Raw genomic sequence first — 18,431 nt, 5'->3', positions numbered from 1 at the left:
AAAAAAAATACCAACAAGGAACTTTTTAAAATGATTAAAAATAATATATTTTCAAGATTAAAAAAATTATCTTTATTGACTTAGAAAAAGAATAGGTTCTTACTTAACAAGGAGAAGGCCATTAATAAGAGACTGATTGATCTTGCCTGCAAGTACATGTTGGCTGCTGAGAACTGTAACCTGACACACAGAGTTACAAATAATGGTCTATTTCTCAAACCTCTAAGCTGACATATTTGTGTGAATCAGGGCTGATCATATCTACACAGGAGAGTCCTCAAATGCAAATTCAATATTCACTACCTCAGGGAACTATCTCAAATTGTACACCCACCAATCTGGCCTGTCTTCATTCACATGGAGTGAATGAATACCTGCTGGGAAATTATGAATTGACTCCTCCTGCCACAATCAGGTCCTTTTTCATGACGGCGACTCCAGCAGCTGACTGCCTACCCTGTTTCCCCCTGCAGTGTACACAATAAACTATTCCTCCTAATCTGGTCTGAAGGCAGAAGCCATGAACCGCATGTAAATCCTTTTCCTGTAACTGCAATAGACAGTCCACTACATGACTCAAATGGAGAACTTTAAATTCTGAGGTGGTAGTCATTTAATTTAAGAATTTTGGAGGTGTAATATAGGACAACAAGATCATTGCCCTGGAGTGCAACAGTCTGAAATCAAGTCTACCTGAGTCAATAGAAGGGAGCTTGTCTCAGAAACATTTTGCTAAAGGCTGGAAATGCAGCTGCTCTGGAAATACTTTGTCTTCCCAGGGAGAAATCACTCCGCACACTTAGGAGATTAATAAAGAAAAGTCTCTTTAATGATAGCATGCTTCTATCTCTGTCTAATGCTCACAGAGGAGCCAGCCTGGACAGACTTTGCATTCCACTTATGCTGTCATCCTTAAGGTTCTTTTAGGGTCATGCCCCAGGCTACACTTTGAACAACTTATACAGGGATGGGAGACTGCAAGTCTGAACACTTACACAGATGGGAGACTTACACAGCAAAGATATTACCAGAATTACTTCTGAAGTACACCAGTGACCTGATACAGCAGGTCGTTCTTCAGTGACAGGGTCCTGAGGTTAAAGTGCCAGAAAATGAGAAAGACAGGAAAAGTAGAAGGTAGAAAAGATAAAAGCTGGGGTGGGGAGGTCTTGCACAAGCTATGTCTCATGCCAAGTAAGCTACTTAAGAACAATAGCATCATGTATATACTTCCAGGGGGAAATGGAAGGAACTTCTATGAAGTCAGCAGAAACTGTCATACAAGGGGACAAATTCAGGAGGAGTCTAATCAAATAATACTGCACAAGGGGACACAGTATCTTGAGGACATTACTGACTCAGCCTACAGTGGCCCTGGGACTCACAACCACAGCTCCATGTGGCGGGAAGAGTTGGGTTCTCAGGATCTGAAGGAACCCCTCCTCAAAGGCCCTGGCCCCAGACCACTACCAGCTCTGTATTCCTGGTTTTAGAGAAGAAGCTCTGTTTTGTTCTCAATATATCAAGGCCTTAGGCCAAGCTCCCATGGACTAGGCCCCAGGCTGTTAATCCCTCTCCCAAGAATGTTCTTCCTCCCTGTCTGAGGGCCTAAATGAAAGCCTTGCTTGACCAGGCCAGTCCTTAACACACCAGGGTTTTACTTTTCCAATAGTTGTCACCTGGAGTGGCTGGCTGTCAGTCAGGGGAGTCTCCTTTGTGATGGTTTGGAGCCAAATGTCTGGACAATCCTGGTCAAAAAAAATGTATCTCATAGCATCCTTATCTCTACCAGGCCTGGCTAGCATAGACTTACATTTGGGGTGTTTTAGAGGCAGTCCTCCCTTAGCTAAATTCTACTTTTCAGACTTACTACCTACTAAGCATTGGTAAATCCTTTATATCACCAATTCTACTCTACTGTTCATCACAGCGAAGTAGAGGAGTGCTACCCAACACAAGAGATGCCTTTTACAACCTCCACAAAATTAACTGTAAATGATCTTACAGGCAAAGGCTAAATGCAAAGTGCTGAACGTCTAGAAGATACTGGAGAAAGTAGACCTCTCTAAGTTTGGAAACCTGCCTGCCATGGATGCTCCAAAAGCATGGTGTTGTTGGCTACTAACATGTTTCTACACACAGCTCCCTGTTCCCAATGTTCTGCAAAGAGGCACCCACAGAGCAAAGATATTCCAAGGCCTGTGCCACCGTTCAGGGAGTGCAAGGACCACGTGGGAACTCACAGAGCAGGGAATTTGGCTGCAGATTCACATCCAACCCTGAGGAGGACCCAACACATTGGATCTCCCATGTTCCTATCCACTCTTCCTCATCTGGGGACAGCAACCCCTTGCTTACCATGGCATGGCTTCCCAGCTCTTCCATGGCCCCTCACAGCTCCCAGCAGCAGCACTCACAGCACAGCACATGAAGACACTGGCGCCAGCTCCTCTGCTAAGCCAAGCCCACAACCTGGCACCGCACCACTCTGACTGGCAGTTCAGCCCCGAGGCCCTGATTGGCTAGTGAGGCCTGAGTGACAAGAGCACCTCCCTTAGGGTTACAGTGTGCTTAAAGAAACAGTACAATGGTTGCTGTCTCCGCCTCCCTCCCCAGACCCAGACCTTTTCCAGATCTTCAGAGATATGCATTTCAATAGCACTTGCTCTGGCTCCTACAGCTGCGGTCTTCCTGCACTCCATAGGCACTTCCCCTTCTTCCTCCTGAACACAATGTGACTAATTTGCACAGCCATTTCCTCAATGTGGAGTGGAGTGATTCCCCATCCCACAGGTGGAAGGGTGCCCAGAATACTCACAATTTTAAAGAGAGATTTAAAGACACAAAAGAAGATGTTTGTTCCTTGGCTTCACACTGAGGTGAGGTGAACTGAAAGTCCTTTTACCTGTTAGTCACAGGCACTTCAGAGAACAAGGAGAGATATGCAGGGACCAGATAAAAACACATGATGATAGATTTGTCTCCCACAAGAAGGCTGAATGGTGGCTCCATTGCTGTCGAAGTTTTCTTCAGAATTCAGGACAAAGTCTTGACAAATGAATAATAATAAAAAGAGTAGTCTTCAGGGTAAGTTGAATAGTTACAGAATAATGGAGCTAGGAAGAATGTCTTTGTGAGAACTATTGTTAGCCAGCACATCTTCTTCAGTGGGCAAGTGAAAAACAAACACGACTGCATTACTCAAGGTTCTCTTCATCAGCAGGACTAGTAAAAACCATCTCTCCATGTGTGTAAATAGTGGATTTATTCGAATGTCTCCCAAGCCGTAGTCCAGCCAGTCCAACAATGGCTGTCTACCAATGGAATGTTGAAGACTCCAGTGGTTGTTCAGTCCATTAGGCTGGATATCTCAGCTGGTCTTCAGTGTACACCAAAATTCCAAAGTGTAGGCTCTAATGCTGATAAAGAAATGAACTGAGTAGCCAGAGCTGGGGCAAGCAGACAAAGAGAGAGTTTCCTTCTTCAATATCCTTTTATATGTAGTCTGCAACCGAAAGGTGTGATCTACATGAAAGGTGGATCTTATTCTTGGTTTGAAGGCTTTTTGGTGTTTTTGAGACAAGGTTTATCTATGTAGCCCTGAAACTCATTCTGTAGAACAGGGTGGCTTCAAACTTAGAGAAGTTGACTTCCTCTGTCTCCTGAATCTTGGTGTGAAAGCTGTGCACTGCCACCAAGATGCCAAAGGTGGATCTCATCACCTCAAATGATCCAGATTGAAGATGGGTCTTTAAGTTCAAAACCTTTAAGAAAATTCTCTGACAGGTGTACCCAACACTTTGGGTTTTCGTTCATTCCATAGATAGTCCATTTAGGTACCAAAAATAGCCATCACAACAGCCAAGACAGAGAACTGAGAAAGATTTCTTACCTGCAGGAGGGAAGGAGAGCATGGGATTCATTTCCAAAGCAGTGCTTTTCCTAAACAAAGGAAGCATGGGGACTTACTTAGGGAGTCTGCACTATTGGAGAGTTCTGCCTATTCCTAAGCATGCTCAGTTAGCAAATCCACTTCTGAACAGGATCACAATGGAAAAGCAGGGACATTTAGGGACATTCTTAGCTCAAAGTCATGCCGGAACACATATAAATTATCAAAATAATGGAAAGAAATGACTTCTGGTATGTTCATCTTGTACCACAAGGTCTTAGCGGAAAATCAAGGAAATGACACTATGAATGTAGATTGCTTTGGAGCCTATGCTACATGTCAACCTTGATGTTTGATCTAAAAGATAGCTGTACCAATGCCGCAGTTCTCACAGATACAAAGGACAGAGAACACAAGTACAGAAAACATCAAGGAAAAGTCACCTAGCAGCACTGTATACTCTGCTCTTAGATCAGTGGTTATCATGAGCTCTGCTAACCTCAGAACAAAGCTGCTTTTGCCTCTGAGCAGGCTGGCTCAGAGGAAGGCCACAGCTGCTTCTGTGCAAGTCCAGAGGAGTTCATTTTACCTAGCCCTGGCTGCTGTCTGTTTCAGAGCTGTGACATCACTATAGAAAATTCCATTCTTTCCTTTTTCTAACTTTTAAAAATTTTTTTAGTTATATGCTGTTTTTCCTGAATGTGTCTGTGCACAGTACCTAAGACACCAGAAGACAGGAGATGCCTGAGCTTGGAGCTACAGCAAATGTGTAACTACCATGTAGGTTCTGGGAATGGAACCTGGATCCTCTGTAACAACACCCAGTGCTCTTAACTGCTGAGCCATCTCTCTAGCCCCTCTTTTTTTTTATTAAATTTTTTCTATTAAAACATATTACATCAATTTCCCCTTTTTCTCCTCCCTCCACTTCTTTCCACATATTTCCCTTCCTGCCTCCTCCTTGTTAAGTATGTATGAATAAGTATACTGAAATATATGAATATATACTGCCCAGTCCATTTTTGTTATTTGTATGTTTATGGTTTAAGTCTGACCATGTTGTACTTAGGGACCTCTTCACTGCCTGAGAATAATTCACTCACTTGAAGTAGAGTCCTACTTTTTAATCAGCATCAGGTGTCTGACCCTGACTAGGCTGCCTTGTATAGGAAACATAATCAAGAACAGAAAATTTGGATTGGAAAATACTTTAGTAGTTAAGAGTACTGAAGAATCTTCCAGAGCACTCAGCTTCCATTCCCAGTACATATGGAAGCTCACTACTATCTATAACTCCAGTTCCAGGGGTTCTGACAGCATCTCCATAGTCACCTCCATAGTCACCAGACATGAGTGAGTACAAACACATGCACACAGGAAAAAAAGCCATACACATAAAATAATGACTGAAATTAGATTTGTTTTTTTTTAAGCCACAACAACAAAAACCATAAGAAGAGATGACTTGTATCATAAAACTTATTTTTCAAACTGTGTGTGCTATTGAATTCTTTTAATACAGAACTCCAGACACAGAGGCAAGAAGATAACTGGAGTTTTAAAGCACGTGCTACATAGAGAACTTCAACACACACATCCACCATCCACACAATGTTAAAATAATTGAATAATAAAGAGCACAGGAGGTTTGGGACAACATCTCTTAAAGTCATTTCAGCTGCCAGCCCTTGTTCCCTGTGAAATCATTCTCAGAAATGAATATATCCGAGCACATCAGCAGAGCCAGGTGATCTCCATGAATTCACGCCTGCTTAGCCTACAGAGTGAGTATGAAAATAAGACATGTCTAAATAACACACAGTAACACACACACACACACACACACACACACACACACACACAAACACACACATATTTGAATATAATTTTGCTTTGTTGTTTCAGACAGGATCTCATTAGAAAGCTCCAGCTGACCTGGAACTCCTTATATATAGTTTAATGAACAGTACATACACTGAATCTTATAAAACAAATTCTGATAAATATTTCATTCTATAGCACTGGCCCATTATTCAAAGCTTGACAGTTTTCTATACAAGAGGGAGTTTCCAAACAATTTTTACTTCATATTTACTTATATTTGAAGAGAACTGGAAGTGGGGGAAATTTTACAATGTTTACATGCCTATAAGTTATTTTTCTTCATCCAATCATTCTATGTAATCAATAACAATCTTTTCTTGAACTCTTTCTAATTTAGAAACATTTTAACTAGTGTGTAAATTGAGCTGATTGCACATTTTGTGTTAATGCTAAGATTCCAACTTTTGAAGCTTAAACAATGCCTATTGAAGTAAATATTCCAGCTACCAGTAAACCAATGAATTTTTAAAATCTATTATGTATACAGTGTTCTGATTCCATGATACCTACAAGCCGGAAGAGGGCACAGGATCTCATTATAGATGGTTGTGAGCCACCATGTAGTTTCTGGGAATTGAACTCAGCACCTCTGGAAGAGCAGCCAGTGCTCTTAACCTCTGAGCCAACTCTCCAGCCCAAACCAATGAATCATTAAGGGGAAACCCACAGAGACAGTTGACCACTGCTCCTAGGAGCTCACAGACTGTTGATCCACAGCTAGGGAGCCTGCATGGGACCGACCTAGGCCCTCTGCATGTGTGTGACAGTTGTGTAGCTTGATGTGTTTGTGGGGCTCCTAGCAGTGGGATCAGGACCTTTCCCTGGTGCTTGAGCTGGCTTTTGGGAACCTATTCCCCATGCTGGATTGCCTCTCCCAATTTTGATGCAGGGGGAGGATCTTGGTCCTGTCTCAACTTGATGTGACATGCTTTGTTGACACCCATGGGAGGCCTGCCCCTCTTTGAATGGAGAGGGAGGAGTGAATGGGGGCTTAGTGGAGGTGGTGGGAGGGAACAGGAAGAGAATAGGGAGGTGAAACTGCAGTTGGGATATAAACCAAATGAAAAAGTTTAAGTAATAAATAAAAAAATAATGTTTTTCTAAAATTGTTAAAAAAATTTCCAAGTATTGATGGAAGTTTTTGGAAGATCACACTTTTTCTTATTTTACTGGGATCCAAAAAAGAAAAGGAAGTCATTGAAACATAATGATAGTATTATTTGTTGTGCTATCAAAAATGTGAGTTAAATAGTAGTAATTGTTATGTTACATGATATACTGAATGAATGAATATACTGGACTCCTTGGTTTTCTATTAACAACACAGAAGGACCAATTACACAAGTCTGTGCATAATAGGAGCCATTGTTCATTGTATCAAAAGTAAAATTTGAAGAGTGTTTCTTGTAGATTTCCTCTCTGAAGGGTAACTAATCTGGTACTAAGTATTAATGTTCACAAAAAAGTATGATATGTTCTCCTATTTTTTAAGCTAGGTGAGGAAACAGTGAAGCCATACTATTGAGAAAGGCTAAAAGTATAACTTTGTTTCTACACCATAATTTATTAGACCATGAAATTTTTGGTGGGGCCCTCCCAAGGCTCCATGATAAAGTACGTGAAGTATTTAGTTTACATTTAACCCAAGGTGGGAATAATGACAAGGTCGCTCCTTGTGCTCCAATGCACAGAAAGGCAACTGAAACAAAACCCTTCCTGTAATTAACATAGTAAAATGACTTTTAGACATGTAAAAACAGCTTAGTCAGGAACCCCACTACACCCAAGGCTGCACCTGATAACCAGAACCCAGTGACATCACTCACTCAAAACAAGCAGACCCCATGACGCCCACTGGACAGTCTATAAGCAAAGACCAAGAGAAATGCTCTGCTCTGCACATCTGGAAAGATGCCACCTTGATCTGCCCTGTGTCTAGAGCATCTCTCCCAGGATGCTAAACCTCAAGTCGGAGACTTCTGAGAGACTGCACCTTCACCAGCAGTAGAAGCCTTAAGAAACTGAAAAAGCTCTCATGCCCAGCTCAGAAATCATATGCTCACAAGAATGATGAGATAATTTCAGCACTTCAGTGACTCTGTTGAACTTACTCATGAGGCCACAGCTGAGAATCCCTGGTCTTATTCTCTTCCCATCCCCTTTTTCCCCAGTAAAAACCAGATGAGCAAAGGTAATTGGTTCTCTTCTACCTTGAACATCATTCTAACACACAGGACAACTTAAGGGCACAGTCTGGTACTCTTGTCCTGGTCACTCTAACAGAGTTTGTTTCCATGAATAAACATGGATTTTCTCAAAGAATTGGAATATTTAAGATGCCTTTGCTTTGAGAGACAGTGCCATAGAAAGAGTTCTTGGATAGACTTACCAGTGAGTCAGTGGTTGCAGTGCAGATGTTTGCAGTGTTCTCAGAGATGTGATCCACAGCAGGAGTGTGGGGGTTTCTGAGAGCAACTACTTTGGATTCTGTCACAGGCAAGTAGTTGTGCACAGAGGACTGTCAGGGAGGGTATATGTTCTTGGTCTTGAAGCCTGATTAAATAAATGCCTCTGAAGTCATTAAGGGAAGCAGGGTAACTGCAATTTAGTACAACTGGCAGTGACTTCTAAGGTGACAGCACTTTTCTTGCCAAAAAGCTCCAAGAGCCACAGCTAAAACTCTTTATGCACAGCCCCACTCCTGCAAATGTCCAACTGCCTTTGACGCTGGGGCTCAGACACAGGTGAGCAAGATGCTATTATTATCTGTTCAGCAGGCTGGGGGATTTTGCTGCAAGATTTTCTTTGTGAGAAATTCTTGGAATTCAGACTGATGCTGGAGATGTTTATAAATTGGAGATGTCTAAGTTTGGGGGTTGTGGTTTTTATTGTGTCCATGGTTTATTTTGTAATTCTCAGGAGACACTAGATTAGTAGATTAGGGGCAATAGCAGAATGGATGGGGAGTGTTTCTTCAAATAGTTTCATTATGGATTTATAGTATCATTCTTAAATTATTTAAAAAAAACAAACACCAGAAACAGAAGAAGCTCTTTCAAACTGCTTCTGCAAAGCCAATATTACTGAAATACTAAAATCCAGAAAAAGATAAACAAAAAATAAAACTATAGAAATAATACAAATGCAATAAATAATAATCTGAGAAAAGGAGTACCATTTTATATACCAATAACAAGCATTTTGAGAAAGACATCATGGGAATATTCTTATTCAAAATAGCTTCAAAAAACATATTTAGGAATAAACCTAATCAAGGATGTCAAAGAGGCCTTGTTAATGAAAATGGTAAGAAATCAAAGAAAAAAAATTGAGGACACTAGAAGTTCCAAATATCTCTCACGGTCGTGGATTTGAAGAACTCAATATTGTGAGAAATGGCTTTTTTTACCAGAAGCAATCTAGAGAGTCAATGTAATTTCAGTTGAAATTCCAGTGACATTCTTCATATAAATAGGGGAAAGAATTTTAATATTTGTATAGTGTTGTGTTCATGTCTCGAGACTCCGGAGCAAGACCACCATAGAGCTGATCCCGATGCAAACACACAGGGTTTTATTGATAACAAGCAAGCCCAGGTTTGGTCGGTGTCCAACACTCCAACACAGCAGATGGAGGAGGATGGCCCTGAACTCTCAGAATGATGGGTTTTTAAAGGAAAAAACCACAAATAGTAGTACAAGCCTTTGCGTCATATGATTGGGTGAGGGTATGCAACCTTTGAATTTACTGGTTGGGGGTTATAGTTACCATTTTTGGGGCAGGCCTGGACAAGTCCCAGACTTTGTCCTTGAGCTGCCATGGAGGCTGGCTGGCCTCACACATTCACACTGACCCATGCATGTAGCTCTAAGTTGGTGAAGGGTCCCAGACAGTAAACAACTGGCTGAACCTTGAACAGTCAGAGTATGTGCAGAAAGGGAGCTACTGCAAGGACTATGTCATGGCCCTCCCAGAAACTGCTTGCTCAAGTCTCAGGAAACTGAAAGTGAGGCCTGATTTCTGAGAAAAGACTGAGTAGCCTGTTATGGCATCTGCTTGGTCCTTTTAATAGAAGTACACAAGAATCTGTATAATCAAAATAATCCAAAGTAAAAAGACCAATGCTGGGGGTGTCACTATATTTGATTTCAAGTTATACTGCAGAGCTATAGTAATAAAACCAGCATGGTACTGCCCCAGAAGCAAACCCAGAGATCATGGATATAGAATAGAGAACCTGGTTATCAGGCCATGCAACTAAAGCCACATGCTGTTCAACCAAGACACAAAAAATACACATTGTTGTAAAAGTGATCCAAAAGTTATGTATGGTGGTATTGTGTTCCCCAAAATATTGTGCAGCTTCAGGCTTTCGAGCAGCAGTTCAGGTGAGAGCCATTGGGATGAGGACACAGAAGCATCCAGTCTGAGGAAACAAGACCAGCTGAGAAGTTGGTGAGGTGAGGTGGACTGTGGTTTGTTTTGTCTCTCTGATCTTCCAGAATTCACCCCAATAACTGGCCACAGGTTTGATTTTATTAATAAGACTCTTTAAGATTCCTGCTACATCTGGCGCCCAACGTTTGTGTTATGAATTCATGAAAAAGCCTCTTGCCTGTGGACTTGTGGACCCCAGCTCAGGCCTGAGCTACACTCAGCCGGCTGTGGTGGCACACTGGTTGGATTTGCTGAAGAAGGCAGAGGCAGGAGGATTCCGAGTTTGAGGCCGGCCTAGGAGGCTTGGGAGAAGCTTTGGCCAGGACCGAACCACAAACAGTGGTGGGACTATGGAGGCAGAGGATGCTGCTCCGAGTTGCTGGCTTCTTCTCATCGTATTGGTGACTGCAATGATGCTATTACCTGGGACAAAAGGTTTACTGCTGCTGGTTCAGAGGAGAATTGCCAGGACCATCATGTTACAAGAAAGCATCAGCAAAGGTCAGTTTGGAAAAGTTTGGCAAGACAAATGGTGGGGAGAAATTGCTGTGAAGATTTTCTCTTCTAGGGAAGAACATTCATGGTTCTGAGAGAGACAGACATTTATCAGACTGTGATTGCTCCAAACCACAGAGGAGGCACACACACACACACACACACACACACACACACACACAAAAATCTGCAGGGAACCATGACCACACCTAACAGCGACTTTGGTGTCAGGGACAAGGATAGAATCTCTAGTTAGTGGAAAAATACAGACCCCCTATAAGACAGGGAACTAGATCATCTTACAGTCAGGTTGCCTAGCAACAGGACATTGAGGCAGAGCCCTTGACCCTTTCACCCTGTAAACATCCTATACAAACATCCTGTTAGCTTGCCGCACCTTATGCAGATGACAGCTTCTTGCTCCCCACACCCTGCAGGAACTAAATAAACCCTCTTGGAGAAAAATAAAGTTGCACCTTGATCAGAATCTAGACTTGGTATATTTCCTTGTATCTCCTGTCTCTACATTCTGTCCTTAGGGTGGTGGAGAACCCGTTGTAGTCCTGCAGGTGGGGCACTTTGGAATCTTCAAAAGGAAGACGGGACTCCACAAAGATGATTCCACATGAATATGGTAAAGCCATTAAGCTGATTAACACCAAGGAAAGATCGGCTTTGGATTACAAATGGCTCAGGACAATTTTGAGATGGCTAGCTGAGATGATCCAGCCTGACAGACTACTTGAACAAGGACTTGAAACAAGCCCTGCACTTACTTTCTCATTATGCAGCGACTGGACAAATGATACAGGACTTGACAATTAACCCCAAAATTTTCTTTTCAGGATTCCCTAAAGATGTCTTCACCCATAGAAAGCGGGAAGTAATTTTAAGAAAATGACGCCCACATTCCCAAGAGGTGGGATGGGAGGTTTTTGGTCGTTTAATGAGTTATGGATATTGTCATTGTTTATGATGGGTGGTTACAAGTTGTTAACTGTTAATGGTCAGGAAAAAAGCTGAACATGGAGATTAGATTCAGAGGTTTTGTTTAAAAAAGAAAGAAAAAAGAGAAAAGAATATAGATATGAGATAGATCACTGAATCTATTCTGAGAAAAAAGATAAAGAATAATAGGATAAATGGGTAGATCACTGAATCTACACTAAAAAGAAAAAGAGGAAGATATAAAAATGACAAAAGGTAGATTACTGAATCTATTATGAAAAGAAAAAATACTTTTAAAAAGGAATTACTTGTTTTAAATAAGATAAGTAATGAAAATTTTTTGTATGAATTTGTCAAATGTTACTGGACTGGCCATTGTTATATATTAATGGAGTTTTTTGTCTGAATCTGTCAAATGTTAATGGACTAGACATCATTAATGTAATCTTGACTGTGTATATTGTATATACTTATTGGACATAATTTTTCTTGTATTAGTTATAAGCTTTTTTAATTTTAGACAAAAAAGGGGAAATATGGTGGTATTGTGTTCCCCAAAATATTGTGCACCCTAATAAACTTATCTGGGGTCAGAGACAGAACAGCCACTAGATACAAAGGCTAGAAAATGGTGGCACTCACACCTTTAATCCTAACACTGCAGAGGTAGAAATCCCTCTGGATCTCTGTGAGTTCAAGGCCACATTGGAAATGGCCAGGCATGGTGACACACGCCTTTAATCCCAGAAAGTGAGCCCTTAATCCCAGGGAGTGGTGGTAGAAAGCAGAAAGGTATATAAGGCGTGAGGACCAGAAACTAGAAGCATATGGCTGGTTAAGCTTTTAGCTGGTTAAGCTTCAGGCTTTCAAGCAGCAGTTCAGCTGAGAGCCATTGGGATGAGGACACAGAGGCCTCCAGTCTGAGGAAACAAGACCAGCTGAGAAGTTGGTGAGGTGAGGTGGGCTGTGGTTTGTTTCATCTCTCTGATCTTTCAGAATTCACCCCAATAATTGGCCACAGGTTTGATTTTATTAATAAGACTCTTATTCCTGCTACAGTTAAGGGCATACATAACCTACCAGTTTTGGATTGGACCTGAGTCCTGTTCTATAGGTGGGAATTCATGCCTGGTACTGTAAACTAGGCCCAAAGCTTGGGCTTGGGAAGTCAAGGCCCTAGGGAGGAAGTTAATAGTGTTTTCTTAAACGAACATGTTCTCAAACTGCTTTCTAAATATTTATGTCTATCATATAAAACAGTACTTTTTAAATAAATAGGGATTACCATGTACTGTTTTTTTATTTGTTTTGTTTTTTTAGAGGCAAGGTTTCTCTGTGTAACCTTGGCTGTCCTGGGACTCATTCTGTAGACCAGGCTGGCCTCAAACTCACAGAGATCCACCTCCCAAGTGCTGGGATTAAAGGCATGTGCCACCACCGCCCGGCATGTACTGTGTTTTTCCTTCAGAGGCACTGGGTAGTGGCTTTTCCTCAAGAGCAACATTAACTTCAGATTTTCCAGGAAGCCCACAATCTTTGTTGTTTCTTTTTCTATGGGGCTCTCTCGCTCTGTGTAGTATACTTTTGTCCTATCAACATATTCTCACTCCTGTCCTCAGGAGGAAGTCCTGGACATACAGATCATCTATCAAGTGTTTTTTTTTTTTTTTTTTTTTTTTTTTTTTTTTTTTTTTTTTGGTTTTTCGAGACAGGGTTTCTTTGTGTAGCTTTGTGCCTTTCCTGGGACTCACTTGGTAGTCCAGGCTGGCCTCGAACTCACAGAGATCCGCCTGGCTCTGCCTCCCAAGTGCTGGGATTAAAGGCATGTGCCACCACTGCCCGGCTCTATCAAGTGTTTTTATTGCTAGGTCTGGACATACATTCTACAGATGAGAAGGTGGATGATCAGTTTTCTTGATTTCATTGCCAAACATTCTGTTGTTTTTATTTAGGATTACTTGTCTTCAAAATGGCTTAATCCTTCAGAGTCATGAGGTATAATCAGAGCAAAAATAGAAATAAATTAGTGTTGAACAGTTAAATATCTCTGCATATGCTTTGCTATTCACATGAGGCTCTCATTTAGAAGTCAGAATAATTTATATTAGCATGGAAAAGGGGCAAGACACAAACCAACAAACATAACTTAGTGGAATTAGAATAAAAACACCTAAGTATATATTAAGTTTGCAAGACAAAATGAATTAGATCATTTTTAACATGGAAAAGCAATTCTTGCATTAAAAGATTTTACCCCACTCTATCTGAAATGTTGAAATCTGACTTAAGACACTTAAGACAATTAGAATTGCAAGGCAGAAGTACAATAGTTTATTTTTTATCAAATGTTTCTATGCTGTCAGGTTTGTTTTTTTTTACCTAAAATTAAAAACAAATCTTTTTAACTCTTTATTGGAAATTTGAGATAAATGTCAAATTTGGTTTTAAAGATGAAAATAAAACAAAAAATATCTTAAATATTCACTGGCATTTTGAAGATTGATTTTTAAAAATGATTGAGTATGTGTAAATGAGTACATGTGCCTACGGAGGCCTGAGGTGTTGCATTCTCTGAACCTAGAATTCCAGGTAGGTATGAGTCACCTGCCCTGAGTGCTGGACAGAACTTGGGTCCTCTTCTACAACAGCAGTATGGGCTCTGACCCTCTGAGTCATCACTCCAGCTCTTCATTAGAGGCTTTATACAACCTGCATACATTCCAATGTTTCCTTCTTCAGTCATCAGGGATTGAGGACAACAAACCTGCCAACAGATAGCTCATTCACTCTGTCTTACCTAAGATATCATTGGTTCAGATGGTGTTTCTGATTTCTTTTCTTAGTACTTGAGATCTCCCTGTGTTATGCCCAGATCATGGGGACCCCCAAAAAGACTACCACGGAGACCAAATCCCACATGTAAAAGCAAAGAGCCTTTATTTCAAGCTCCAGAACTTGGTCCCTCTGTCTGTCAGACACAGCGGTGAGAGCAGAGACCCCTAAGCTCAGGTGGGGCAGAGTTTTTATCATAAGCAGAGGTTGGGGTGAGGGGATTTCCAGGGTCCAGGACCCTGACTGGCTGACAATTGTCTAGGGGTATCTGTAAAACAAAAAATAGGTGTGTGCTAGACTCAAGGACATCTGGCCACCTTATCTAATGGTTGGAATGTTTGGGATGTCAGATACTTCCTCACCCCTGGGTAGATCCATGGGTGGTATCAGCTTAAGGCTTTTCCTGGATCTGGGTGTTGCCTGCCAGTAAGCCTGTCACAGAAGCTGTGTCTAGGCCCCTAAGCCTGTCATGGCTGTTGTGTGGTCAAGCTATGTTGGGGCCCCTTCACACCTGCTAAGTCCTCCCTTGACCAAAAGTTACTGAATTTGATTATATATGGTTAGGGATTTATTGCTGTGATGAGATATCATAGTCATGGCAATTTTATGAAGGCAAACATTTCATTGGGGCTGGCTGAGAGGCTCAGAGGTTTGGTCCATTATTGTCATGGCAGGAAGCATGGCAGCACTCAGGCAGACATGGTACTGGAGAGGTAGCTGAGATTTCTACATCTGGAACAGCAGGCAACAGGAAGAGAAAGAGACACTGGGCCTGGTTTGAGCTTCTTAAACCTCAAAGCCCACCCCCAGTGACACACTTACTCCAAGCCACTCCTTGTATGAGCCTCTGGGGTCCATTTTCATTCAAACAACCACACATACAATAGCTAATGTTAATTTGAAATCCAAATTGAATTAGGCTTAAAAGAACATTTGGGTTTGATTTCTAACCATATTGAAGTCACAGTGGGTAATGGTTCCATTAGGTGTAATTATATCTAATCTGCCCCTTTTCTTGCTGCAAGCCACAGGAAAATGTAATGGAATTCAGCTACTATCACAAAAGCTACTACTTGGAAAAGTCAAGGACTTCTCCAAAGGTCCAGCCGTGACTTAAGAAGTCTTAGTGATATTTTAGCTTTTGTGTATATATTAGCTGATTCTTGCAGTGATTTTCTTGTAATGCTATGCGTGCTTTCAAGTACTTTTAACAGTGTATTTATCTAAAATACTTATCAAGCATCCAAGGCCAAACAATCTCCTGAACTATGAAAACAACGCCTATCCTAGGTCAGGCGGATAGCTTTATTTCTTGTGCAATTTAAGCTGAGACCCTCCTTTCTTTTTTTTTTTAGGATAAAAACACAAACTTTTTTTTAAAGATTTATTTATTTATTATGTATACAGCATGTATGACAGCAGTCCAGAAAAGGGCACCAGATCACATTACAGATGGTTGTGAGCCACCATGTGGTTGCTGGGAATTGAACTCAGGACCTCTGGAAGAACAGTCAGTGTTTTTAACCTCTGAGCCATCTGTCTAGCCCAAGACCCTTCTTTCTTATACAGCCTTGCTAATATTATAGACTCCTAACTTCTTACCTAACCACTTCTAGGAATGTAGATTGAGCACATAAATTCCCTTTTTGGTATACTAACCCATATTAGCTCTCAGTTGACCTCATCCTTTAACCACTCCCTTTTTGGGTTGTAAAAGAAATCCTGGCTGGAGAGGTGGCTCAGTGGTTAAGAGCACTGGCTGTTCTTCCAGAGGTCCTGAGTTCAATTCCCAGCAACCACATGGTGGCTCATAACCATCTATAATAAGATCTGGTGCCCTCTTCTGGTGTGCAGGCAGAACACTGTATACATAATAAATAAATAGAAAGAAAGAAAGAAAGAAAGAAAGAAAGAAAGAAAGAAAGAAAGAAAGAAAGAAATCCTGACAGTCACTGCCTGAGGAAAACTCTTACCTGCCTTTATGACCGTGTAGGAATTCAAGCCTGGTGACCTTGCTCTGCCAGAGGATTGCTATTGCTTGGGATTATAACTGAATACCTCAGAGACTTGGACAGAACTGAGAGATATAAGGAGACTGAGAGGATTTTGACTAGAGAACTTGAGAATAAGATGGAAAATGAGAAAGAGATGGGTAAGAACGAGATAAGAAGGACCTAGATGAGGTGGAATTAAGATGAGAGAATTAAGATAGAACTTAGAGGGGACAGTAGATAAATATAGTGAGAAATCAGGCAAGAAAGGAGCTAGGCATGAGAACAGAACTGAAGCTGTGTAGACAGAATTTTTTTTTTTTTTTTTTTTTTTTTGGTTTTTCGAGACAGGGTTTCTCTGTGTAGCTTTGCGCCTTTTCCTGGAACTCACTTGGTAGCCCAGGCTGGCCTCGAACTCACAGAGATCCGCCTGGCTCTGCCTCCCGAGTGCTGGGATTAAAGGCGTGCGCCACCAACGCCCGGCTTGTGTAGACAGAATTTTATCCCAGAGGAATAAAGTAGTCGGACTAAGAATCGAAATTCTTTTCCTGAAAATAATTCTCACTGTTCCGTAGTTTCTCTTTTAGGCACCTGGGAAGAATATTATGAAGGCTGATCCTTTAATAATATTTGACAGTGGGTGAACTTCCAACCTTGCTGAGAAGGGGTTGGAAGGGGTTGTGCAGCTAGCCTGGGCTGAGCTGGCCCCGGGCCAGCAAGCCCAAAGCCTTTTCCCAGGCCGTCTCCCATCCAAGTACTAACCAGGCCCGACCCTGCTTAGCTTCCGAGATCAGACGAGATCGGGCGCGTTCAGGGTGGTATGGCCGTAGACGACGGCGCCCGTCGCCGGGAGCCTCAAGAGCCTGGCCGCTGCGCTCAGCTCCTCAGTTCGCCGGCCACCCTCCGAGCCCAGCTCACCCACCCACCCACCCTCCGCCCCTGAGCCCGGATCGAGCCCCACCCCTCCCTCGGCGCCAGCCCGCCAGCTAGGCCCTCCTCAGCCCGCTGCCCGCGTCCGCGGCCCCTGGCCCCTGGCCCGCGGCCCGCAGCAGGGGCCCAGGGCCGGCAGTGGCCCGCCTTTCCCCAGGACCTTCTCCTCTCCCGTTCCTCACGGGCCGGCCGCACTCACCGGGCCCACCCGGGCCCCTGGCAGGTTGGCTGGCCCCGCAAGCCTGCTCCTCCCTCTCCCTGGGCCTCGGGCGGCTCCGGTGTGCACGCACGCGCCCGCACCTCCCGCTCCCCCGCTCGGGTTTCCACGGCTGCGGGCTCGGACGCCTCAGGACCTCCCTTCCTTCCAGGGCAGGCTCTGCCTTGGGTCCCCGAGTCGCCCCACCCCGGGGCCTCTTGCCAGGTAGCCAGCCCCTGGCCTTCGGGGCCGGTTAGAGCCCTCCTCTGACCTGCAGGCCATTTCTGTGCCCGTGGGGGTCCTGGTGGGGAGGTGGAGGTCGGGGGTGGGGGGTGGGGTGCGGAGGTGGGCTCCGGGAGTGGGCGTGAGGGTGGGAGGAGGGGTTCGTGGCCCTGCCCGGGCTGCTGCGCTCTGCCACCTTCTTTCCTGGCTTCCTGGGGAGGGGAGGTGCCCAGGTAGGCACAAGCAAGGCGGCCGGATCGGATCGTTCGGGTCATCCATCCGCCGAGACAGGTTCTTCCCCGAGGTAGGTGTGGTGCCTGCACGGACGGGGTGGTCGCCCCGACTGTCATCTCTCACCCTTGGGGAACTGCTGGCTTCTTGTCCTCCTCCTCTCCCTAGGACATCCCACTCCTCCCAGAGAATCCAGGAAGACGGGACGGCTGGGATCCGGCTAGAGAGAGCTCGGGTGGGTGGGTGGGTGGGTAGAGGCGTGGAGATCCAGGATAGACCTTGGTTCTCTCTCTGGAACTTGGAACGCCAGCTCCTGGGCTCCAGGTTCTGTCTCCACCCCCACCGCACCCCCACTGCCTGCCGTCCATCCATT

At 43.3% G+C, this 18,431-nt stretch overlaps 1 protein-coding gene and 1 pseudogene across 1 annotated transcript in view; one reads left to right on the top strand and one right to left on the bottom strand.

Annotated features, from left to right (window-relative positions):
• LOC131911083 (atrophin-1-like) overlaps window positions 1-17,862 on the top strand; it is a 24,996-nt gene extending 7,134 nt beyond the window's left edge. The window contains exons 10-11 of the mRNA XM_059263045.1: window positions 17,310-17,632; window positions 17,778-17,862. Of these exons, the coding sequence (XP_059119028.1) occupies window positions 17,310-17,632; window positions 17,778-17,862 (408 nt within the window). The remainder of the gene's footprint in view (window positions 1-17,309; window positions 17,633-17,777) is intronic.
• Window positions 17,190-17,311, bottom strand: LOC131912128 (5S ribosomal RNA; annotated as a pseudogene).
• Window positions 17,863-18,431: the final 569 nt, after the last annotated feature.

Source organism: Peromyscus eremicus, chromosome 5 (genome assembly GCF_949786415.1).
Source record: "Peromyscus eremicus chromosome 5, PerEre_H2_v1, whole genome shotgun sequence".
NCBI classification, from domain to species: domain Eukaryota; kingdom Metazoa; phylum Chordata; class Mammalia; order Rodentia; family Cricetidae; genus Peromyscus; species Peromyscus eremicus.
The sequence above is the reverse complement of the archived record's forward strand: the minus strand, read 5'-3'. Positions and strand labels throughout refer to the sequence as shown.